Source organism: Myxocyprinus asiaticus, chromosome 40 (genome assembly GCF_019703515.2).
Source record: "Myxocyprinus asiaticus isolate MX2 ecotype Aquarium Trade chromosome 40, UBuf_Myxa_2, whole genome shotgun sequence".
Lineage (NCBI taxonomy): Eukaryota > Metazoa > Chordata > Actinopteri > Cypriniformes > Catostomidae > Myxocyprinus > Myxocyprinus asiaticus.
In genome coordinates this window covers 19,142,720-19,168,946 of record NC_059383.1, presented here as the reverse complement: position 1 = coordinate 19,168,946, position 26,227 = coordinate 19,142,720, and the positions used below count along the sequence as shown (strand labels likewise).

Here is a 26,227-nt window from a genome sequence, read left to right as displayed (position 1 = left end):
CCTTGGATCGGACTTGTTGGTCCAGCACATCCCATAGATGCTCAATCGGATTGAGATCTGGAGAATTTGGAGGCCAAGTCAACACCTTAAACTCGTCTTCATGTTCCTCAAACCATTCCTGAACTATTTTTGCAGTATGGCAGGGCGCATTATTCTGCCGAAAGAGGCCACTGCCATCAGGCAATACCATTGACATGAAGGGGTGTATGTGGTCTGCAATAATCTTTAGGTAGGTGTTACGTGTCAAAGTAACATCCACATGAATGCCAGGACCCAAGGTTTCCCAACAGAACATTGCCAGAGCATCACGCTGCCTCCGCTGGCCTGCCTTCGTCCCATGGTGCATCCTGCTGCCATCTCTTTCCCAGGTAAACGACGCACACGCACCCAGCCGTCCACATGATCTGAAAGAAAACGTGATTCATCAGACCAGGCCACCTTCTTCCATTGCTCCATGGTCCAGTTCTGACACTCATGTGCCCATTGTAGGTGCTTTTGGCGGTAAACAGGGGTCAGCGTGGGCACTCTGACCGGTCTGCTGCCATGCAGCCCCATATTTAGCAAACTGCAATGCACTGTGTGTTCTGACAACTTTCTATCATGGCCAGCATTTTTCTCCCCTTTTCTCCCCAATTTGGAATGCCCAATTCCCAATGCGCTCTAAGTTCACTTGGTGGCGTAGTGACTCGCCTCAATCCGGGTGGCAGAGGACAAATCTCTGCGTCTGAGACCGTCAATCCATGCATTTTATCACGTGGCTTGTTGAGCGCGTTTACGCGGAGACATAGCATGTGTGGAGGCTTCACGCTATTCTCTGCGCCATCCACGCACAACTCACCATGCACCCCACTGAGAGCTAGAACCACGTTATAGCAACCACGAGGAGGTTACCCCACGTGACTTTACCAACCGGGCCAATTTTGGAGTGACCTGGCTGGAGTCACTCAGCACACCCTGGATTCAAACTCGTGACTCCAGGGGTGGTAGTCAGCGTCTTTACTCGCTGAGATACCCAGGCCCCCTATCATGGCCAGCATTAAGTTTTTCAGCAATTTGTGCTACAGTAGCTCTTCTGTGGGATCGGACCAGACAGGCTAGCCTTCGCTCCCCACGCGCATCAATGAGCCTTGGGCGCCCATGACCCTGTTGCCAGTTCACCGGTTGTCCCTCCTTGGACCACAAGACCTGCCATTTTGGAGATGCTCTGACCCAGTCGTCTATCCATCACAATTTGGCCCTTGTCAAAGTCGCTCAGATCCTTACGCTTGCCCATTTTTCCTGCTTCCAGCACATGAAATTCAAGAACTGACTGTTCACTTGCTGCCTAATATATCCCACCCCTTGACAGGTGCCACTGCAACAAGATAATAAATGTTATTCACTTCACCTGTCAGAGGTTTTAATGTTGTGGCTGATTAGTGTATATATACATACAAGAAAATTGTTAAATACTCAGAAAGCAAAGAAATTAGTTAAGTATTTATAATTACTACTCATTTGAAAAAGAAAATAATAATAAAAAATGTAAAACAAAATCAGTGCCCTTTTTTATCCTTCCACTCCTGTCCTTGCTAAGGTCTGTGCACGTCTCTGCTGCCATAGAAGACAGCTACCTACTGTATGTAGGCAGAAGACAGTGAGGCAGCTCACTAAGTTTTGGAACAGGCCATTTGACTGTTGTGGAATAAAAAGGAGGGGGATGGAGGGACAAAGATTGACTTGAGGTTTTGTCAAAAAACATTCTCTTAGAGCCATTTTGTCTGCTGAAACATGCAACTGTAGTAGCATAGATGTCCAAATTTTTTTTAGTAATGAGTGTCATTTCATTGAATGTGTTTGATCTTTACCTTTGCAGATTTGGAGCAACAGAATAAGATGGAGAGGTAAAGACAGACGAAAGTATTTATAAATAATTGTACTTTTTACAACTGCTTCTCCAGATGCTTTATTTATTCTTTCAATTAACCGCCGAAACGCACACACAGAGTTGTGCGAAATCGTAGGCAGCAAAGGAAACATCTGTGTTGCCTTCAAAATCTGACCTAATGAAGGTATCTTAGTTGACAGGATGTTACGCAAACATTGCACTCGGATGTGCCATATAGAGTGCAACGTTTCCAGGCCACTTTTTCAGCAGTACTGGTTCCATAAGTATTAATTTTTTTCCATAGGGATGTCATAGAATCCTTCATAAAAGAACCAATACAACCAGCTCTGAGGTGAATCACAAAATTGTACACTAAAAACCCTAATAATTTCATTGCACTCATTTGATTGAGTAAACTCGTTCCCTCAATTCTATTGAGTAATGGAGTCTCCCAAAACTTGAGTATTTATGTTCAATTAACTTGGTTTTCAAGTAGAGTGAACTTAACTATTTAAGTTGAGTTAACTACATGCAAGTAGACTTAACTCACATTTGAATTTAAATATTGTTGTTTCTACTGTTGTACATTTTATTTGAATTGATTCAATTTTAGATCAAACAACAGCACAGCTCAAATAAAAATGATAACTGATTCTAGGTCAGTTATTAAATAATTCTTTACAGAAATGCATATATGCACTTCAGCTGGGCATGCACAAAGAGAACTGAGATAGTGTGTCCAAGGTCCAACTTGACCAAAGAGACACAGATCACCCTAATGGTGACATTACACCAAACAACTATTTGCAACAAAGCATAAATAATACAACAAAAGAGCTAAAACATCTTAGAATTCTTAATAACAATTATTTAAATTCCCCAATCTGTTCCCTCTGACCAAGGAAACATAATTCAAGCAGCAATGGATTGTGGGTATTCCCCATAGCCTCAATTTTGTACTCAGTAGTTTCAGTTATTAACACTTCAAACCTTAAGTCTATGGAGTTTTAGAAAAATAAGTTCAATGAACTTAAATATTTGAGTTATGAGTCCATAACTTGACATTTTAAGTAATAATTAAGACAACTTGATTTTTACAGTAATAACAACTTTAGGGTTTACTTTGATTTATAGCAAAAAAGTATTTAAAAATCGGACAAAAAGTACAATCCCATGAATCTTGTGAATGACAATCTAATTAAAAACAATGGAAAAACATAAAATGATTGGTTTGAAGTTGTTGATTATAAGTATAGGAACAATACTTTAAGTCTATTGTAAAATATTCAGTCATATACAAAAATATAAGTAATCTGAGAATGTAGGGAGACCGACGTGATTAAGCTGCAAAGCTTGTTTGTCATGCTTTGTTGGCCGCACTTCTCTGATTGGTGGATCTTTTTCTGCTGGTGCATTGGTAGTGTAGTTCTTCATCAGATATTCCAATATTAAATAAATTTGTTTTTTAAATTAAGTTGAAATAATGTGGACTGATGGCTTCAGCAGAAGAATATACCATCTGTTATGGTAGGTCTCTCTTTAAAGGTTTATAAGTTATCTTTAATAATCAATTCCCTTATGGAGAAAATGAATAGGATTTTTACTTCTGAAACCTGACTGTTGCACTCTATTGCCTTCCTACCTCAGTATACTGCCTGCGAAGGCAGCAATTTACATCTTTCTGACACATCCTAGTTTTTCTCCTATTGTAACTGTACTCTCTCTCTCTCTCTCTCTCTCTCTCTCTCTCTCTCTCTTTACTTCTTATTTTTCTCATTCTCTATCTCAAAATGTATTTATTTTATTTATTTATTTTGCTCTACGTCCTTGGCCTCAGAAGAGTAAACTTGTCCCTCTCGCCCACAAAGTTGAATCCATTCTCTTACTCTCTGGGTAAAGGGACACTCAGGTACTAAAGCATTCATATTTTACCACTGCTGAAAGTGAGATTAAGGATTTAACAGGCTGCTAAGATCTATTTATACTGTATGAAACAGCTCTATTGGTTACATAAATTTCATGTTTTATAAATGTATGCAGGTTTGTGTTAGCAGGCACTGTGGTAGTCAGGCATAGCTGGGGGATTTGTGTTGTTTTATGAAACTGCTTAGTTGAGGTTGATATAGGTGGAGAGGGGAGTCTTAAAGTACAAAGATACAAATTAAGTGCTTGATCCCTTAAAACAAGCTGTATGTGTGTATATAAACATGAGGAAACCCAGCTAACTCACTGACTGTTTGGACAAGACTGTATCAGACTGAGGATGGTTATATTTAAGCTATATCATACAAGCAAGAGAGCTGTTGCACTGAATGTAATCCGTAGGTAATAACAGCCATGCTGATATTTGATATCCAGTACAACAGCACGATTACCAGTGCAATTGCTATAAGCAATTGCTTTTCTATAAGCAAGAGGTTAGTTAAAAATGTACTCAATGATTGTTTTGTTCATGTTGTCTTGGACTGACACCTTGGGGCATGGATGCAGCATCATTCAAACTTAATAGTTTTCAGTTACCGATGCCGTTGTAGAAATTTACTAGTCACAGACACATCATGATTAATTAAATCCATGAGTGCAAGAGTCCAATAACAGGGTGGTTACTGAGATAAAGCAAGTTGTATTCGGCTGGTCATGTGATCATAACATGGCAGTCCCCCATGAGGAGACCATCTCCATGTAGAATAAAATAGATTTTCTAAGGTTACTGATGACTGGAGTCTTCATTTCATGTGAGTGCTCATGATTTTATGCACATGTTTGAAAATTACTATTCATTTCTTGAGGAATAAAACATTTTTTATTGAGGAAAAAAATACTGAGTGCACCTTTAAGATTAATTTATGTTTCAGACATTTGCCCAGTTAGTTCATCTAGTTTTCCTAGGTCATCAAAAAAGAAGCCAAAGCAGGAACAGTCATAGAGTGTCGCCAAGCAAAAAAAAAAAAAAAAAAAGTCACAAACACACAAGTAGAGTGATACAAACAGTGAAACGGCATGACTGTCATTTATAACTGCACACGTGTGTGTGTGTGTGTGTGTGCATAGTGAGTGTAGCAGCTAAAGTGTCAATGTCAGGCAGCATATTCAGAACTTTGTTACCTGTTATCATGGGAATTGTGGACGATGGCCACGTTGGTGTCATTGTTGGAATGCTGTATAGAGCGGACACTGCACAACATTGCTAAAGAGCGAAACATTCACAATGGTACTCACACATTTACAAATCATCCTGACAGATGTCTTTGAGATGCTCCAGACTGTTGTATGTGCATTTAACAAGATGATTTGCAAGTCTATGAGTTGGCTTAAATTTTGTCAATGATTGGAGCACAGGCAATCTGTTGGTTTTTGTAGGATTGTGAAAGGATCAGAGACCTGTATTATAAAGATACTTCTGATCTAATTAGTCTTCTCCTAAAGCCCTAACTAAATTTAATATTTATGAGGAAACTCTTCCTGGTTATTAAATATCATTGTTCTTCATCAAGCAGTCATTCTGTACTGATACTTCTCTATATTTCTCCATAGCCTGTAACCTGATTTAAAAACTACAACAGAAACATTAAAAGTGCATTTTCATCCCATAATCTGTAATCTGTGCGTCCCGTCGTAGTACTGCATTTTCAATGAGTTATGCATGAAGCCTCTAGGCCGTCAACAGAAGCTCATACTGGGCTGTTTGTTTCTTATCTCCAGGCTTGCTGACATAGCTGAGGGCTTTACAGTGATCCTCACCACTCCCACTTCTAGTGTGCTGCTTTGGCATGGCCTCTCTGCATATGCCAATTAATGCAATCATTCTCAATATTGATGCCCACATCACTTGTGAATCTCCCTAATATCCTATCTTGAAGGGATATTTCACCTGAAAATGAAAATTCTACCATTATCTATTCAACCTCATGTATTTATTTTTTATTTTTCAAACATATTTGACTTTATTTCTTGCATGGAACACAAAAGGAGATGTTAGGCCAAATGTCAGCCTCAGTCACCATTCACTTTCATTGTATGGAAAAAAAAAGATGCAATCAAACTGAATGGTAATGTAGGCCAGGGTTTCTCAAACTTTTTTGAACCAAGGACCCCTTTCATAACCCCAAATTGTTCATGGACCCCCACCCCACCACCACCACCATCACAACAAATATGATATTATTTACTAAAAGTATTAAAATAATCTCAGTAATGAGCTCCTATGAGTTTAAGTACGATATGAAGCTTGCAGAACGGCCGAGCACTGCTGCCCCATTATGTGAGGCTTTCTCTGTGTGCAAAGTGTTTTAATTAAATTTATATTTACAGCGATTGTACAGCAATTTACAAGTAAGGAATACAACATAAGCGGTTCAGATTAAAGAGAGCATAAACACTAGAAAATGAAGGGAGAGAGTCCGTTGCTCAGTTGAAGTTTTAGCACCATCCGCAGGGCAACAAAACATCACAGAGAACACTTCAAAACTCAAACTGTACAGATTCTTTCGTAAATTATTATACTTTCTTCCTAGTCAAAGCATGAGTTTACTCATGAGTAAAGCACCATATTCTTATGAAGAAAAATAAACCAGATTCACTCCCCAATCAGAGAAGTTGCGGTTACCATGGAAATAAGCAGATATCCCCCCCACTTAAATTTGTGGTCCATATTCTAAAATGTTTCGTATATATAGGCTGTTTGAATATATTGTTCAAAACTTGAAAATGTCCTATTTTTATACTAGTCAAAAGCTATATATTGGATTGTTATAAATTTAATAAGTAATAAAAAAGAAAAAAACTTTCACAATGTTCACAATTCAGGGATTTTACACGGACCCCCTTGCTATTGGAAAAGGACCCCCAGGGGTCCACAGACCCCAGTTTGAGAAATGCTGACTTAGGCTAACATTAACTTAATAACTCATTTTGTGTTCCACAGAAGAAAGTCATACAGGTTTAGAATAAAAAACATTTCCATTTATTCATTTTGCAGATGCTTTTATCCAAAATGACATATCAAAAAGATACAAAAAGTAAATAATAACAGAACTATGCAGTCCTGACACTGAGTGCGTGTTATGCAGAACTTAATTTGCTTGCTTGCTTTGTCATGAGACATTAATAAATGATCCAGTCCAAATGGTGTGTGAGATAAGCCCTCTCTTTTGATGGACACCATTGGTGTAGAGCTCATGCTCTGGGCACTGGGAACAGCCTTGGTGCTATTTATAGGCCTGGATTCGTGTGGGGCAATAGTGGGGGATCGTGGCTGATGCCAAGTGCATGATTTGTGCCCAGGGAAGTGAGGAAGGGGCAGAGTGGGTGAACACAGTAATGACATCAAAGCGGATACAATTAGCCGAGTAGCTATCAAAGCGTTAAGAGAGCACTGAGTGCCGCATAGTGTTGGTGATATGCATGATTACATCAAACACATATCACAGACGCGGTGATGCGAGCAGTGCACACTCAAGGTTTTCAAAAGGGCAATGTGCGGTTTGACCTTCCTTGCACAAAAGCCAACAGAGGTTTACATGCTTATTTACTTTCTTATTACTCATTCCTGGTCTTAAAGAGCTGGTCATGAAAGCAATTGGCTCCCTCTAGATTGTCTTTGAGAATAAAGTTTTTTTTTAAAGGTCTGTTGTTATCATTAGGCCACATCCACACTAATCTGTTTGAAACCTCCATTTTCAGTTTCCTCGCTTTTCAATGCGTGTTAATGGATAGCATTTTCGAAAGTCTTGGTGGAAGGAAGCGTCGTTCCAGTGTGGATAAGAGGCATAATTGTTGCAAAATATATAGCATTTTCATACAAAAACAGATTAGTTTGGAAGTGGCCTTACTTGAAGAGGCTTTTCCAATATGTTCTACAACATACATTACACACATTATGAAACTGTTTTGTCCTTTAAAAACATAAGCTGATAACAAGGACTGGTTGTCCAATGAATTACATGTCATTCGCCAATCAAAGTTTATTAAAAACTGGGGTTACTTATTTATACTTTCTGCTAAATCTAGCAACTTTGCTTGCGGTTTTGCTAACAAATTGACATTATGACTGAACAGGTCAACATTATATATATATATATATAAATATATATACACATAAAGTTTGTCGTTTGTATTCTTTCATCAAAATGTAAAAACTTGTCTTTGAAACGACTTTCCTTTTTTGACTGATGTCACAAAGCCTTCTTGTTTTGCAAACACACCCTTCCAAACACCTGGCTCCATGTTGGTATGGAACATGTATTTTTCACTATATAATTAATTCCATCTTATTAAATAAAGTTTAATTCATTTTTTTTTTCCTCACTGAATATCCTGTTCACTTGAAAATATGTCAGAATTCATAAGTAAGATGGATTACAAATAATGTTTCAGTTTGACTTTAATGAACAGGTTCAAGTTTATGTTAGGAGAGGAGGCCTAAATTTAGAGTAACAGCCCTGGCATTGCCCCACACATCATTGCCACACACATCATTGACCAGCAGCCATATCACCCTGTAGCTTAAGACAGGTTGCCCACTGAAGCTAAGCAGGGTTGAGCCTGGTCAGTACCTGGATAGGAGACATCATGGGGAAAGCTGCTGGAAGAGGTATTAGGGAGGCCAGTGGGAGGTGATCACCCTGCAGTCTGTGTGGGTCCTAATGCCCCAGTATAGGACTTGTGTAATGAGATGTTAAACTGAGGTCCTGACTCTCTGTGGTAGTTAAAAGTCCCAGGGCACTCCTAGTAAAGAGTAGGGGTGTAACCCCAGTGTCCTGGCCAAATTCCCCCTATTAGCCCTTGTCAATCATGGCCTCCTAATAATCCCCATCCATGAATTGCCTCTATAACTTTATTCTCTCCTCTCCACCAATATCTGGTGTGTGGTGAGCGTACTGACGCACTATGGCTGCCGTCGCAACATCCAGGTGGATGCTGCACACTGGTGGTGGTTGAGAAGAGTCCCCTGTTCACTGTGTAAAGCGCTTTGAGTGTAGTGTCTGAAAAGCGCTATATAAATGTAACTTTCATTCATCATTCACATCAAGTGGAATAATTCTCTGCAGCTCTAAGAGGCCAGAGATGCTGATGTTTATGCATGTGACTTAGTCAAGGGGCCAAATGCAGCAGTCATGCATGTGTAATTCCAACTCTTATATAAACTTGCCTCTACAGGGATTCTTCAAGAGACCGTAGGATGTGTTCCAGTGATAGTCACTATTCCAGTGTAGAGGCACATATGATTTAATCATTGAAGGAGAGAAAAAGAAAGTGAATGCCTGAGAGAGGAAGAGAAATTGTTAAAGGAAGATTATTTAAAGGGGTTACAGCCTTAAATTAATTTCTGTTTCCTGATTGTATAGTTTGTGGCCAAAATCATGTTTTATATCATGTTTCCCCATTAAACCAGTAAATAAATGATATTTCAACATTTTAAATAGCCTTAAAGTCTTATATTGCAACTTTGGGGTTGCTATAATATATATAGCAACCCCAATATATAGTTTAATATATCAGCATTGGTTATTTGTCAAAACGGGACAACAACTTGGTCTAAATCTAATCTTCTTCTAGAAACAATAATTATGTAATGGGGATCTTCTAAACATTATATGATGTAAGGTTGAATGTGGAATGTTTTTCTGTGTTGCCTATACTCATCAGATGCTAACCCACATGTGCGCAGTTTGTCAGAAATGATCATATCATCATATACTCTCAACACCTTCTAGTTTACCATGATGCATCTTTCTATAAGCTGTCTTGTGCTGTTGTCAGAAATTCTACTAGTAACACACAGCAGTCTGATTCTCCTTGAATGAACCTCAACAAACTTTAGGTGTTGTGGTTGGCGAAGCATTGATGACTTCATTTGAATGTATAGTATGTATAAATTTACCTCTCAAAGGGGAGTAAAAATAAAAATTTTGCTTTTGGTTATAGTAAGAATGAGAATTGCTCTTTCTTTTGTTACTGATTTACTAACTTTTGTTACTGATTTGAATGTTCTGATTTTTTTTTTCTTTTGTGTGTTTCAGAGGTTTATTGGTTGTCAAATCTGGTAATTGTGGACGCAGTTACTGGTACTCTGCCACCATGATTCATTTGCGGCTTCCGTCCATCCATTTCTCTTTTGCTCCTTGCCTATCCTCACTTCTCTTCCTGATCTTCCTCTTGGGCCTCATCCATCTCTCTCAAGCCAGTCCTGATGTGTCCCATAGCAGCCCAGGGAACTGCTCAGGGGAGGACAGCTGTTCTGAAGGTGTAGTTTTGCCGGTATGGAATCCCCAGAACCCCTCTGTGGGTGACAAGGTTGCACGTGCCATAGTCTACTTTGTGGCCCTCATTTACATGTTCCTGGGCATGTCTATCATCGCCGACCGGTTCATGTCCTCCATCGAGGTCATTACCTCTCAAGAGAAGGAGATAACAATCAAGAAACCCAACGGCGAAACCACCACAGCGACCATCCGCATCTGGAACGAGACTGTGTCCAACCTGACCCTCATGGCTCTTGGATCTTCGGCCCCTGAGATCCTGTTATCTGTGATTGAGGTGTGTGGGCACAAGTTTGAGGCTGGTCACATGGGTCCGAGTACAATTGTGGGCAGCGCTGCCTTCAATATGTTCATAATCATCGCCATCTGTGTTTACGTAGTTCCAGACGGTGAGGTGCGAAAAATCAAGCACCTGAGGGTTTTCTTTGTGACTGCAGCCTGGAGCATCTTCGCCTACATCTGGCTCTACTTGATCCTGTCCATCATCTCTCCTGGTGTGGTGGAGGTTTGGGAGGCTGTCCTTACCTTCCTCTTCTTTCCACTCTGTGTGGTCCAGGCCTGGATCGCTGACCGTCGGCTGCTCTTTTACAAATATGTCCACAAGCGCTACCGTGCCGACAAGAATCGCGGAATCATCATTGAGACAGAGGGCGATGGCATGTTTACCAAGATGGATATGGAGATGGACGGTCAGGGTGCCAACTCTCACCACAAGGAGGTCCTTGATGGCATGCTGGCTGGAGTAGAGGAAGGAGGAGGTGGTGGAGGAGAAGAAGAGGAGGCCAGAAGGGAAATGGCTCGGACACTGAAGGATCTTAAACAGAGACACCCAGAGAAGGACATGGAGCAGCTGATTGAGATGGCTAACTATCAAGTCCTAGTGCAACAGCAGAAGAGTCGAGCTTTCTACCGCATCCAGGCCACACGCATGATGATCGGAGCGGGGAACATCCTGAAGAAGCATGCTGCAGACCAGGCCAGGAAAGTTGTGAGCTGCCATGAGTCTAATGCTCAGGAAGAAGACCCTCACACCATCTATCTGGAGTTTGAGCCCTCCCATTACCAGTGCTTTGAGAACTGCGGCTCCTTAAAACTCTCAGTGACCCGACATGGTGGAGACAGTGGCTGCACAGTTAAGGTAATGTTTGAATCAACACTTTTGGAGGTTTCACAGTCTATACATAATTGTACTTTGATGATTTATGTCAATGTACTGTAATTACAGTATATGGATATTATATAATTTTCCATGGCCAGAAACCCTCATGAAAGTCACAACAGCAAGACAAGACTCTCAAAGCTATTGTAAATAATAACAACACCTAGGAGAGCAATTCAATTAATGTGTTTGCAAAATAGACATCAGAGTCAATATTTCTGTCATTTAAACCCTTCAAATGTTAAGATCACCATAGGAAATCAGTCAAAAATTAGAAAGAAGTTTTTGAACTGGTAATCAAGAATATGATTTGTTTTTTAAATTATAGTGTTATTACCACAATATTGTGCCACATTATGGTCTACATATCATGTTAGCACATAAATGTCTTCCAGATATCTATTTGATGAGTTTTCACCTGGAAGATTTTTTTTTTTTTTACATTATTTTCTCATCTGCAAGATTTCATTCAGCAGATGTCTTTGAGATGTTTATAATTTAGAGTGCAATGCTTTCCAGATAATACACTCTTTAACAGACATCTTGGAGATGTACAGTATGCGTGCTTACAGAATACAATCTTAAACCTGCATCTAAAACAGACTGCATGTAGTACAATTATTACTTTTTCATACATTGTACTTCACAGGAATATAAAAATACTGCATTCTCAACACTTTATCTATATGACTGTACAAACTGTTCCTGTTTCTAGGTTGACTATCGCACAGAGGATGGCACAGCTAATGCTGGATCAGACTATGAATTCGCCGAGGGCACCCTTGTTTTTAAACCGGGTGAGACGGTGAAGGAGCTGACAGTTGGTGTGATTGACGATGACATATTCGAGGAAGACGAGCATTTCTATGTAAACCTCAGCAACCCTCGGGTTGTCCACCGTGCTGAGGTCGCCATCCTCGATCCGAATGCTGTGTCTCCAGGCAACAGCATTATAGGGTCCAGCCACGTTCCCCCTAAAGCTGCTCTGGGTACTGCTCACACTGCCACGGTGACCATCTACGATGACGACCACGCGGGTATCTTCACGTTCGAGAGCAATTCCACACGAGTGAGTGAGAGTGTGGGCATCATGCAGGTGAAGGTCCACAGAACATCTGGAGCTCGAGGGAAGGTTGCAGTACCATACCACATCACAGAGGGCACTGCCAAGGCTGGAGAAGACTATGAGGAGGTGGCTGGCAAACTGGAGTTCCTCAATGATGAGACCATGTAAGTGAAATATTCGTTAGTATTTACAACCCTAAATATGTTTTATAAATAATTTGTCTAGCGTGCAAATAAGGATTTGAATGAGAGAGGTGCTCTCCGTCACTGCCAATGCTGATTGTAGCAGATGTTTGCAAACAGAATATGTTTGTGTGCTGGATTAGGCAAGAATGAAACTTGTAATTAAAAATTTAGCTCATGGCTGCATTACAATGTGTATACTTCTACTTTTCACTAAAAGCATTAACTTCAGTAGTGATGGGGAAGTACATACATTTGAGTATGTACAAGACGTACGTCCACATCATTAAATTAGCCCTTTTTCCACATTCAGTCCCAGTACTTTCCCCTTAGTAACTTTCTATATGAGAAATCTTATGAGAAATCTTAAGAGAAATGGCACACCTGAGGAGACGTTTCCCTTTTGCATTCACACACACACAAAAAGACCCCCTCCCCCCCCACCACCTTAGTGACATCATCTAGTGTCGACCATTTTTCTTCCGACATTGTTTGCACGTGCGATTCTATAGCGGCGGCAACAACAACACAGATGAAGAATGCCAGGTTCGGAGCCTTTTGTTAGGGCTGTTTTACACAAACTATGTCTTCAAGTTACAGTCTTTACCAGTCCCTGAAGCCGCAATGAGAGGAGAGATAAGGCACTCTATTTTAACCATGCAGCACATGCTAAACTCAGCGTAAAACATGTTGAAAATGCACTATAAACCTATTTATCAATACAACCTTATATTAAAGGTTTTTATGACTCAACATAAACTACTGTACTGAACTACTCATAGATGTGTACACTACCCATTGACTTAAAAAAAAAGATGCGTTGATGCAAGTTAACCACGCAGTAACAGGCATGCAACACTTTCCTCATGTAAATTAGATTTCATGACAGTTACAGTAAGTTTATAATAGATTTCAATTCCCACTCTCAATAAATATCTTATTATTTAATTTTAATGTAGTAATCCAGAAATCACTATAGTTACATAGGACATGCAATGAAAACTCAAAAGCGTATCTCCCGTTGAAGTCACGCTGCAGCTCGGCTCACCCCCTTGCACACACATAATATGTAAAACAGGCAATACTCTTTGAATACTTTGTTGGTTTTATTTTGTTATTTTTTCTGTTATATGATTTGGAAAGCTAGTGTAATATTCTGAGTAGCAAGCTAGCAGCTACAAGATTGTTTACTTGTAGCGGCTGCTGACTCTTTGTGTTTCTCATTGCTTTGTGCGTCATTCGTGTTTGACTAGTACACAGGTTGCAGCACCTCCCACAGTCCCTCTTCTCCCAATGAAGTACCTACTAGGAGCTAAAAACTCCCTCTAAAGTCCCTCTTAATGGCTAAGAGGAACTATAGTTCCTCATGAGCAAAAGTGACGAAAAGTAGTAGTTCAGAGGAAAAGTGGAAAATGTGCTTTAGTTCCTGCAATGGGAAAGGGCTATTGTGCCCTGATTCCATAGTCCCCTTTGTCACATAATTTTGGATACATACCTAAAAAAACAAAAATAATAATTATGAAAAAACCCTGCCAGAAATAGTAAACCATTCAGGCACTTTTGGCATACTATTATTAGTACACAATGTTTTAGGACCCACTACTCCTAACCTTGTACATTTGCCCCAAAATATAAAATTTCATTGCACTAGATAAAATATAATACCAAGTGGCATCTGCAAACAAATGTAAGACATTTTCTCTGATAAAAACTTCACTTTTCAGAGCCATTTTTACCATTACATTTTACCATCTGGTCCTGAGGTTTTAGTGGATTTATGAAGTCAGTTCCCCTCAAGTTTACACAGATGTTCCCTGCAGATTAACCACAGTTGTGATTTATCACATGAACTATGGACATGTTCCATCAGTTTGACAACCAGAAAGTGTCACAATACTTTTTTCTTAATTTTGAATAGTATATTTATTGTTATATAAAATCTAACAAGGAGCATTTTAGAAAAATTTTAACTTGAATATAAATTCATACATTTTAAAGTGTGCGTCAAGTGTTAAGAAGACTTTTAGATCTACCGCATTGTAACAAATTGGGCTTACCCTTATCAATATACTCAGGTAATTCTCCAGTTTTTTTTTTTTTTTTTTTTTTTTTTTTTTTGACTGGCTACCCCATGTCCTGATTAGCCATGAGGCTGTTTCAAAATAAGAGTCCTTCCTGTTCTTAACAGGAAGCAAAAACTGTTTGAATAAAAGTCCCACTTATAAACACAAGCATGTAAGTAAATAATTTAAATGAAGTACAACTCATTTTTTCCCCAGTAAAACTGTGTGTAAAACGTGTGTAAGTAAATAGCCCTAATGTGGCAGTGTCACAGTGTAATTATAAAAATAACATTATTAACATTATATAGAACACATAGTATGCAAGACTACATAGTACACATAGTAAGCATGTTGAGATGCAGCCCAATTATCTTTTTTCCTGTCTTAATGTACACCAATGCTTTTTCCAATGACTGATAGTTACAATAAGACAAAGACTAGATCTGACCAGGGTTTGCATGGAAAAAAGACAAAAATCAAACACTAAAACAGAAATAGATGATAGCCTGGTATAACATATTTTCCATCTATATGAGCCTCACATAGAGCGTTAGAGCCTGAAAGAGAACAGATAAAGAATAAGGGATAAAGTTGAAAGCTAGCGATGTGTCAAGACTGGCAGTGAGCCAGAGAGGGTGAGATGCAGAATGATAAAGATGCTGAATCTTTTCTCAATCCTGAAGATCGATATTGACCTGCACATCAAGCACACAGCGCTGCTGTGGATTTCAGGTGAGCAGGTCAATTGTAAAAGAGAACATGCTGGAAGCAGAGAGAGGAAGGTGGGTGTTGTAAACGGTGCCGTGCTTGTCAGGTTGTAGGTAAATAACTTAAATAGCTGTTGGGGTGAATGTAGCATTCTGAGTCATGGCTGGAGAGCATTTACATGAAACAAATGACTTATCTGACAGATAGAGTCATGCGTTAAAAAATTGAGAAGTTCCAGTGGTTTGTATGATAGGACAAGGAACAATTTGACTGCATATATATTCACAAGTATATTCTGGTACTAATCAGAATTTGGTCATATTCTGATTATGTAAATTTAATATAAACGTATAACCAGATTGCAATAACCAGATTAAGCAAATATACTGTATTTTATTTTCTAAATAACTGAAGAAGACAGCTGGCATGTGCCCTTTTTTTATTCAGAATGTTTGATCATGTAAACACCTTATTCAGAATGCCCACAGTAACTGAACATTCATTTTTATCTGTGTATGTCCAAACCAAAGTAATTCTTGATGATATTAGATATAGACAGTTGTGAAAAGTTTTTTGTTGTTTTTTTTGTAACAAGGAAGAGGCTAAATTTTTAACCAACATTTAGCAAACATTAAAAGAAACATCATGGCCTACATTTGTAATAGTCTCTTGACCTACATTTTGAATTTCATCATGCTCTTGTGTCTTTTGGTTAAAGGAATAGTTCACCCAAAATGAAAATTCTCTTATCATTTATTCACCCTCATGCCATCCCAGATGTGTCTTTCTTCAGCAGAACACAAACAAAGATTTTTAGAAGAATATCTCAGCTCTGTAGATCCATAAAATGCAAGTGGATGGTGATCAATTTAAAGCTCCAAAAAGCACATAAAGGCAGCCTAAAAAAAATCAATTCGACTCCAGTGGTAAAACTAATGTCTTCAAAAGCAATATGATATGATACGATTGAACAGATCAATATTTAAGTCCTATAATTGTTTACTTCCGGTCACTCTCCAATGCGTTTCCATGAGCGGATCCAGTTCACGCAGCCTCTCGCGCTGACATGACATTTTATCATTGATGTTTATCATACAGGTTTGGAGCTACATTAGGGTGATTAAATAATTGACATTTTTCATTTTTGTGTTAACTGTTCATTTAATTTGAAAATGCTGTGCATGTAACTGTGGTCGATGACATGATAGAAGCAGAGCACAGTGAATGGGAAATGAGAGGAGGAAAGTTTGGATGCATTGATCAAAGTTATTAGTTGAAAAGTGAGACAGCAGCAAAATGAAGAGAGTCGTAATGGTGTGTATGGCATTGTGGGATGGACAGAATTAAACTATGATGTGATGATAAAGCACAGGAAATAATTCAGATAAAGAGAGAGAAGAGGTGAGAGGCAGCTGTGCGGGCATAGGGAAAGGTAGAACGAGGGAGGTGCAGAGAGATGAGAGAGAGTGATTTGATTTGTTGTAATTGTTCACTCATGTTCTTCAATGTGCTGGCTAACTGAAGAGGGATACAGATGTCAAGTACTGTGTGGGACTGTGTGTGTGTGTGTGTGTGTGTGTGTGTGTGTGTGTGTGTGTGTGTGTGTGTGTGTGTGTGTGTGTGTGACTGTTTCACATAGGATTTGGCATGATGAAAATCTTTTCCATCATGGAAAGATCTGAGTTGTGTTTGAGTGTAAGTTCAATCCTGAGGGGGCGTGTGTGCATTTTTGGAGTTGGGTGAATGACCATGTGCTGTTTGCGAGCTTGTGTGATATCTGTGGATGTGTGTGAGTGTAATCGCTTTTGAGAGCGTGTTGGGGGTTGGGTGGAATTGTGTATTGTGCATGTGTGTGGGCGGATGAGTGAATATGGCTCCAGATATGATTCTCTTAGTTTGTGCTCATATGAAAGAAAAATCACAGCAATGAGATAAAATGGAGATCAGACGGAGATTTTTGCTTAAGTATTTGTTGATTTTTGTTGGTTTAACTGGTGGACCTACATAACCATGCTCTTCCCAAAATAACCAGCAAAATTTAGCTTGTTATGTTGGTTGACCTGCATGGTCTTTTATGTTGGTTGACCAAGGAAACCTTGCTGGTTAAGCTAGTTTAGAAGCCTTCTAAGAACACCAGCATCCTGTTCTGGAGACAAGAATCCAATACACAAGATATGCTGGTGACCATCTATGCTATCTCTTAATAGGGTTGTGTCTATTTTTATTTCTCAGGAGTTTTAGGAGAAATATCAAATTTGATACTTAAAGGGATAATTCAACCAAAAATAGAATTACCCTCATGATGTTACAAATCTGACTTTCTTTCTTCTGTAGAACACAAAAGGAGTTGTTATGCAGTATGGTACCCTCAGTCATTATTCAATTTCTTTGTATGAAAACAAGAGCAATGTCAACATTCTTCAAAATGAAAAATAAATAAATAAATAAAAAATCATATGAATTTGGAACCACATTACGGTGAGTAAAATTATGCCAGAATTTTCAGTTTGGGTGAACTATCCCCATCAAATCAAACATAACTGAGAACTCCTTTAAGTCTCCTAAGCTCTGATATAGCAAACTCTGAGCAATATAAAAGGAATATAATATATATATATATATACAGGTGCATCTCAATAAATTAGAATGTCGTGGAAAAGTTCATTTGTTTCAGTAATTCAACTCAAATTGTGAAACTCGTGTATTAAATAAATTCAATGCACACAGACTGAAGTAGTTTAAGTCTTTGGTTCTTTTAATTGTGATGATTTTGGCTCACATTTAACAAAACCCACCAATTCACTATCTCAAAAAATTAGAATACATCATAAGACCAATAAAAAAAACATTTTTATTGAATTGTTGGCCTTCTGGGAAGTATGTTCATTTACTGTATATGTACTCAGTACTTGGTAGGGGCTCCTTTTGCTTTAATTACTGCCTCAATTTGGCGTGGCATGGAGGTGATCAGTTTGTGGCACTGCTGAGGTGGTATGGAAGCCCAGGTTTCTTTGACAGTGGCCTTCAGCTCATCTGCATTTTTTGGTCTCTTGTTTCTCATTTTCCTCTTGACAATACCCCATAGATTCTCTATGGGGTTCAGGTCTGGTGAGTTTGCTGGCCAGTCAAGCACACCAACACCATGGTCATTTAACCAACTTTTGGTGCTTTTGGCAGTGTGGGCAGGTGCCAAATCCTGCTGGAAAATGAAATCAGCATCTTTAAAAAGCTGGTCAGCAGAAGGAAGCCTGAAGTGCTCTAAAATTTCTTGTGGTAAACGGGTGCAGTGACTTTGGTTTTCAAAAAACACAATGGACCAACACCAGCAGATGACATTGCACCCCAAATCATCACAGACTGTGGAAACTTAACACTGGACTTCAAGCAACTTGGGCTATGAGCTTCTCCACCCTTCCTCCAGACTCTAGGACCTTGGTTTCCAAATGAAATACAAAACTTGCTCTCATCTGAAAAGAGGACTTTGGACCACTGGGCAACAGTCCAGTTCTTCTTCTCCTTAGCCCAGGTAAGACGCCTCTGACGTTGTCTGTGGTTCAGGAGTGGCTTAACAAGAGGAATACGACAACTGTAGCCAAATTCCTTGACACGTCTGTGTGTGGTGGCTCTTGATGCCTTGACCCCAGCCTCAGTCCATTCCTTGTGAAGTTCACCCAAATTCTTGAATCGATTTTGCTGGACAATCATAAGGCTGCAGTTCTCTCGGTTGGTTGTGCATCTTTTTCTTCCACACTTTTTCCTTCCACTCAACTTTCTGTTAACATGCTTGGATACAGCACTCTCTGTGAACAGCCAGCTTCTTTGGCAATGAATGTTTGTGGCTTACCCTCCTTGTGAAGGGTGTCAATGATTGTCTTCTGGACAACTGTCAGATCAGCAGTCTTCCCCATGATTGTGTAGCCTAGTGAACCAAACTGAGAGACCATTTTGAAGGCTCAGGAAACCTTTGCAGGTGTTTTGAGTTGATTAGCTGATTGGCATGTCACCATATTCTAATTTTTTGAGATAGTGAATTGGTGGGTTTTTGTTAAATGTGAGCCAAAATCATCACAATTAAAAGAACCAAAGACTTAAACTACTTCAGTCTGTGTGCACTGAATTTATTTAATACACGAGTTTCACAATTTGAGTTGAATTACTGAAATAAATGAACTTTTCCACGACATTCTAATGTATTGAGATGCACCTGTATATATATATATATATATATATATATATATATATATATATATATATATATATATATATATTATATTACATTATATATATATATATTTTTTTTAGGGTGCTTTGAATTTCATCAAATTCCCTTTTAAAAGCAAGTTAGCCCTTTTGGGAATACTCCTGGGCAGATATTATCTATGGATACAAGTAGCATACAAGTACAGCTCCTGTGTATTTGAATGGGGTAAGAATTCATCTCCAAATGTCACGATATATTTGAAAAGGACCCAAGATGCAGGATGGCAATGAAAGGTGTTTTATTGAAAAAATAAACAACAAAAAAAACATCAAAATACAAACAAAACTCACGAGGGAGAAATAAAAGATTAGACAAAAATAGAACTGAAAACAAACTGAAAAGGAAAACTAAACCAAACAGGAAACAAAAACTCTCACTAGGGAGAAAAAACAAAACAACAAGACAAAAGGAACTGAGAACGAACCGACTGTATAACAGGACAGGATACAAACAACATGACCGGAACTGGAGATTGAACATAACACAACGACCTGACGGGGAAGACAAGTCAAAAGAGAGAACATAAAGAAGAAAAGGAAGATTGAACACAGGTGCTGCCAATAATCACATGTATTATGATGCTGCAACAAAATAAGGGACAACTGCCAGGCTTCCCACGAACAAGCCAAAACTAGACAAAATACCACACAATGGGAAGGGAGGGTGGGGGAAACAGGTGGCACTACAAAACACAGAACAGACAAGACAGAGAAACAAAAATCCAAACAAAGGTAAGGACTAGGGCAGAACAGACCAGGGTGGCACTGGCAGGGTGGACCAGGGTGGCACTGGCAGGCCGAACCAGGGAGGGGCCGGCAGGATGAACCAGGACAGCGCCTGCGAGATGGACCAGGGAGGGGCTGGCAGGACAGACTAGAGTGGCGCTGGCAGAAAGGAACCGCATGGCAGCCCATGGTGGTGCTGGTGGGATGGTCCAGGATGGGATTGGTTCAACCACAGTTGAACACCTAGGCTAGGCTTAGTGGCTTGACTAAGTGACTTGACTTGGCTAGGCTTGGTAACTTGACCGGGTCAGCAGGCTTGACTTGACGTGGTGACTTGGTTAGGTGTGAAGATTTGACTTGAAGTGGCTGCTTAACTTGACTAGGCTGCTTGACTTGACTGACAGCTTGACTTGACATGGTGGCTTGATTAGGTGTAAAGATTTGGCTTGAAGTGGCTGCTTGATTTGACTGGACTGCTTGACTTGACTGGGTTTCTTGACTTGACTGGTCTGCTTGACTTGAAGTGGTGGCTAGGCTAGGTGTAACAGCTTGACTTGATGTAGTGTCAGTACGACTAGGTGTGATGGCTTGATTTGGTGTGAAGCTTTGGCTTGAAGTGGCTGCTTGATTTGACTGGACTGCTTGACATGACTGGGCTGCTTGACTTGAAGTGGTGGCTAGGCTAGGTGTAGCAGCTTGACTTGATGTAGTGACAGTACGACTAGGCGTGATGTCTTGATTTGGTGAGCAGGCTCCAGGAGGTAGCTTAATGCACTGAGCGGGATCAGGTATCTCTAGGATGGGTGTGAGGACAGGCGGCTCCAGAACGGGAGCGAGGACAGATGGCTCCAGGACGGGAGCAAAGTACTTAAAAAGAGGGGTATAAGTATATGTTTGGACAATGAAATAGCAAGCGCTTTAGACAGAGATGACTAGCTATGACATTACGTGTAGGTTGTAAAACCTTGCGAATGTGTTTTGAGAAGACCATCCTGCTGCAAAACATATGTCTTGTAAGGACACACCGTTCGTCCATGCCCATGAAGAGGCCACGCCTCTAGTTGAGTGTGCTTTAACACCAACTGGGCAATTCGCACCCTGCGACTCGTAAGCCAGGGCAATCGCATCAACGATCCAGTGAGAAAGTCTTTGCATGGAGATGGACATTTCTTCTCTTAAGGATTTGTGATTAAATCATGTTTGCCTATAGAGGTGCCAGCTTCAGGTGCGTGATAAGCAGATATAGTTGCCACATAAACTTTGAGCATTGACAGACTGAGCCCTGCATTCAATCGCTCTTAAAGAAATGTATGAATTTCAGGTATGGGGCAGTTCACTGGGTGTTTTCCGTGTGAAAAGCACCAATTAGTGAACACATTCCATTTCAGTGTGTAAAGGCGTCTCGTGGATGGAGCTCTAGTTTGTAAAATGGTGTTCATAACCGACTGAGCCAATTCTGGCTCGTCTGCTGTGCTCTTGCTGGGGATGCCAAATCATGCCTTGTGTTTGAGAGAGAAGGTCTCTCTTCAGCAGTATTTCCCATGGAGGCCAATCCAGTATTTCTACCATCTCCAGAAACCAGGACTGATTGGGCCATTTCAGCACAATTAATAGAACTGTTTTCATGTCCACTCAGACTTTGCTGATGACAGAATAAAGGAGACGCACCGGGGGAAACGCATACCTGCATTTCGCCAGCCATACGTGGGCCAGCACACCATGGTGACTTATATACGCCACTATTGTTATGTTGTCCGAACAAATCAGAATGTGGTGATTCATGATGTTGGAATGAAAAGCTCTCAAAGCTAGAAAGACAGCCAGTAGCTGTAGGTAGTTGACACGCCACGCCCGTTTTGCACCTGTCCAGGTGTCGAAAGTCGGGCATCCATCACACACTGTGCCCCAACCTGTGTTGAATGCATCTGTGGTCAGCACTTTGCTCTGAAAATTTGACCCTGCATAACACCCTTTTGGTAGAAGGCCAGCATTGTCCATGGTGCTAGAGCAACCAGACAGCGGTGAGTCACCATGATGCGCATGTGCATGTTCCCGAGGCTCCAGGTGCAATGCGGAACATCGCTTGAGTCAGTACTGGTCTCATGTGTAACAGACCTAAAGGTATGACGCCGGATGCTGCCACCATAAAACCCATCATTCTCTAAATTTACTTCAGTGTTAATGTTTTTCTAGTTTGAACTGAGACCGACACTGAAGAATGGTCTGTATGCACTCATTCGTGAGGTGCACATGCATGCTCACGGAGTTGAGACAAACTCCTAAAAGAGATTTACTGGCTGGGGAAAAGTGTACTTTTTGCCCAGTTGACATTAGACCAGATTTTCCATATGGCAAAGCAGTAAGTCTCTGTGTTCGCTCGGTAGTGCCTCTGATTGGCTAGTAATAACCAATCGCTGAGGTAATTCAAAACATACACACTGTTCATTTTCAATGGGGCTAGAGCCGCATCGATACATTTTGTGAATGTGCGGGGAGTCAGAGACAGACTGAAATGAAGGACTTCAAATTGATACGCAGTTGCCTCGAACACGAATCTAAAAAGCCGCCTGTAACGTGGTGCAATTGTTACATGAGGTACGTGTCCTTCAGATCTATTGATGCAAACCAGTCCTGAGGACGGATGTGTGATAAGATCTGTTTCTGAGTTAACATTTTGAATGGCTGTATCACGAGCATATGATTCAAGCGTCTCAGAACTAGCATGGGCCAAAGCCCATTTAAGTGGTTGTGCATAATGTGTATATGAGTAATGAGGGTTACTTTTGAAGTGGGAAAGCTCTTTATTGAAAAAGTGTGAGCGTCTCGTGCTTGTGCAACTAGCACTGTCCTCTTTTTTTACATTCTTTATTGCATGTGATTGAATGTGAGACACAGAAACAACATATTGAACAACATTTTGAATAACAATATTCCTTTCCCGACAAACAGCAGTGGGGAAGAGGAGAACAGCATTGTGTGTTAGGAGCGCTTTTGCTGCGCTTGTGCTGAGGTGGCTGCCTTAATTTGGGCGGCGGTTTGCGTGGCTTTATTTGGCGGTGCTGAGACAGCAGGCATGGGGTTTTTAGCCGGGTGCTGACCCGAGACAGAGCGGGAGCGAGCCAGTTGTGATGAAGTACTGCTCTGTTTTGGCATAAAATGTCTCATAGCCTGTGAGTATTGCTGAGTTGTGACGTAAATCTATCCACGAAAAGGCTGGCTGGGACACCAGAGCATCAAATAGAGCGGCATTTTCTGCATCATGCATTTTCATGAGGGTCAGCCAGATGTGACGATCCAAAAAGCCAATATCAGTATCATCATTGTAGGATACTGGAAAAACATCATCTTCTGAGCTTTGAGAATTTGAGACTTTTCTCAAATATGTGTCTTGTGTATAAAATTTTAAATGGTTTTGCCCCTTCTACATTACGTGACTTCGTTTATTTTCGTTCGGAAAACTCTGTAAAATCCACAAGAATCTCTTGTATAAGCAGGGTTTGGAGGGTTACTTTTGAAATGTATTCCACTACAGATTACATAATACATGTTTTAAAATGTAATTAGTAACATATTCCATTAGATTACTCAAGGTCAGTAACATATTCTAAATACTTTGGATTATTCTTCAGCACTGGTAGATTTTTTCACTTGTTTTGACTATAAAAACTCTGCCAGTACAGTAAGACAAAATACACATGTTAAAAATACATTCTCTGAGAAACCTAAATATCTTATGCAGTGTTGTTTCTGAAACAAAATAAACCAAACTGATCTTGTTTTAAGGATTTTTAGATATTTATACAGGAAAACAATACATTATTATCAAGAATATGATTTATGCCCTAATATCAAAGGTCTTACTAGAAAAAAAGAACATTTGATCCAACGTAAATTTTCTTGATAAAAAATATGATCGTGTCTGGTAACGTGCATGTAAAATGGCTAGAATTAGCATTTTAACTTAGCGTAAAGCTGACAATTTACACAAGGTTTATTTCTATTTCTTCTGCTCCAAACTTACTTCAAACTTACTTCTCTGTCTGCTCGTATGAATGTAACACGTCATAAGAAAGTGTTTCAATGCTGTTGAAATGCTCTTTGGATCGCATCATTTATATTGATACATTTTCCATCTGAAAGGACTAAATATTCAATCCAAAAAATGACAATAAAATGCAAAGTAATCTCTTCAGTAATCAAAATACTTTTTGAATGTAACTGTATTCTAATTACCAATTATTTAAATTGTAACTGTAGTGGAATACAGTTACTTATATTTTGTATTTTAAATACGTAATCCCGTTACATGTATTTCGTTACTCACCAACCCTGTCTATAAGAGACTGTACTGTACCCTTTCGTCACTCTGCCTTTGGACAGTCAGCTTTCTCTGTGAAAGCAACAACTCATTGGAACGCCCTCCCAGATGACATAAAGACTTCTAGTTCTATTAGTTGTTTCAAACTGAAAAATCTGCTGAAAGTTACTCAACTTTGTAACCACTGACTATATACATTTGTCTTATATCTGTTTTGCTTGGTATTCAAATGTTCTTGTGTTTAATCTGTCTAGCATACCTATGGTACTGACAAGGTGTGTGTATGTGTGATGTATAGTGTGTAATTTGTATTATTTGTTTTGTCTTATTTGTCTAGTTTGCTTAGTGTTGTTCTGTTACTGTGTGGAATTTCTAATTGTGACCTGCCAGGGGACTGCAGATGAAATTTAGCCTTAGGCTAAATCTGGTACAATGCATCAAATGGAAACATTTATGGTCCCTTATAAATTAAAAAAAAAATTTAAATAAAAAATAAAAAAACTCATTGACTTTCCAATGGCCTGTGCTGTGACTTTCATGGCATGCAGTGCTAAGTCCGTAGCAGTGCGGAGCTCTTTGAACATCCCTGGATTATAGCCTTGCTTGTCCGTTTGCTTGAGGAGCTTAGCTTGGAAAACTTAGAGCACCGCCATCATGTGGAGGGCTGAACCTGCTTGGCCCACCGCTGAGTATGCTTTTCCAGCCAGTGCGGACGTCAGTCGACACGGCTTGGAAAGATGAATGGGGCGTGATTTCCATGCCCTGCTAATCGCCCGGCAGAGATGTGTCGCTACCGCCTCTTCCACAGGGGGTAATTGGGCAAAACCTTTGTCTTCCCGTGGTCCACTTTAGTGAGGAGAGTGAAATCGCTGTGTGAGCAAGCTGAATAGGGCACGTGCCATGATTTTGGCAGTTCGTTACGAACTTCCAGGAAGAACGGGGCAGATCTGTGGAACGCAATTGCCTAACGGTGTCCGGACTGCAAGAACCATTCATCAAGGCGAGATTTTTCAGGTTCCTCAGGAGGAAACCACTCAAGACCGAGCTCTTCGACCGCCCTTGAAAGGACGCGAAGCATCTGCTTGTCAGTGGTGCATGCACGCTCCTCGCCCTCGATGGGTGAAGGGGTGGCAACGTCCTCCATTGACCACTCGCCAGATGCAGCGATAGTGCATCATCCGTAGTGTCAGAACCGCCAAACGTGACGAGGTTGTGCACTCCTGCAGAGGGCCGAAGCGCGTCATTCACATACTGTATCAGCATAGATGCAGTATATGGAGATTGAGGGGCTCGCAGGGCATGGGAGAGTAAATGGTGGAGTGAATGTTCACCGGAACACTGCAGGGGAGCGGAGAGTGTTCTTGTTGCCGTGAAGATCCCTGACTCGTGTATGTCGCCGGCGAAGTAGTAGAAGGCTTCAAGACCAGAGATGAATCGCTGTCTTGAAGGAAGAAAATTCGGAGGAATGGTGTTTGCGTGCCTGCTTTTATACCAGACAGCTTTGCACCTAAATGGGCGGGCTTAAACACCATAGCCAATTTTAGGATTGGCGTTATTATAGAAAGATTTCAACTTGGTCATATAGAAGGACACTCCCCATAGCGTCAGCTTAGTGAT

The 26,227-nt window shown here is 40.2% G+C and overlaps 1 protein-coding gene across 2 annotated transcripts in view; it reads left to right on the top strand.

Moving 5' to 3' along the window:
• The window catches only part of LOC127430497 (sodium/calcium exchanger 1-like), a 108,636-nt gene that overhangs the window by 28,118 nt on the left and 54,291 nt on the right, over window positions 1–26,227 (top strand). For both annotated transcript variants that reach the window (XM_051680303.1, XM_051680302.1), the window contains 2 exons: window positions 9,889–11,266; window positions 12,003–12,517. In XM_051680303.1, the coding sequence (XP_051536263.1) occupies window positions 9,947–11,266; window positions 12,003–12,517 (1,835 nt within the window). In that variant the 5' untranslated portion in view covers window positions 9,889–9,946. The remainder of the gene's footprint in view (window positions 1–9,888; window positions 11,267–12,002; window positions 12,518–26,227) is intronic.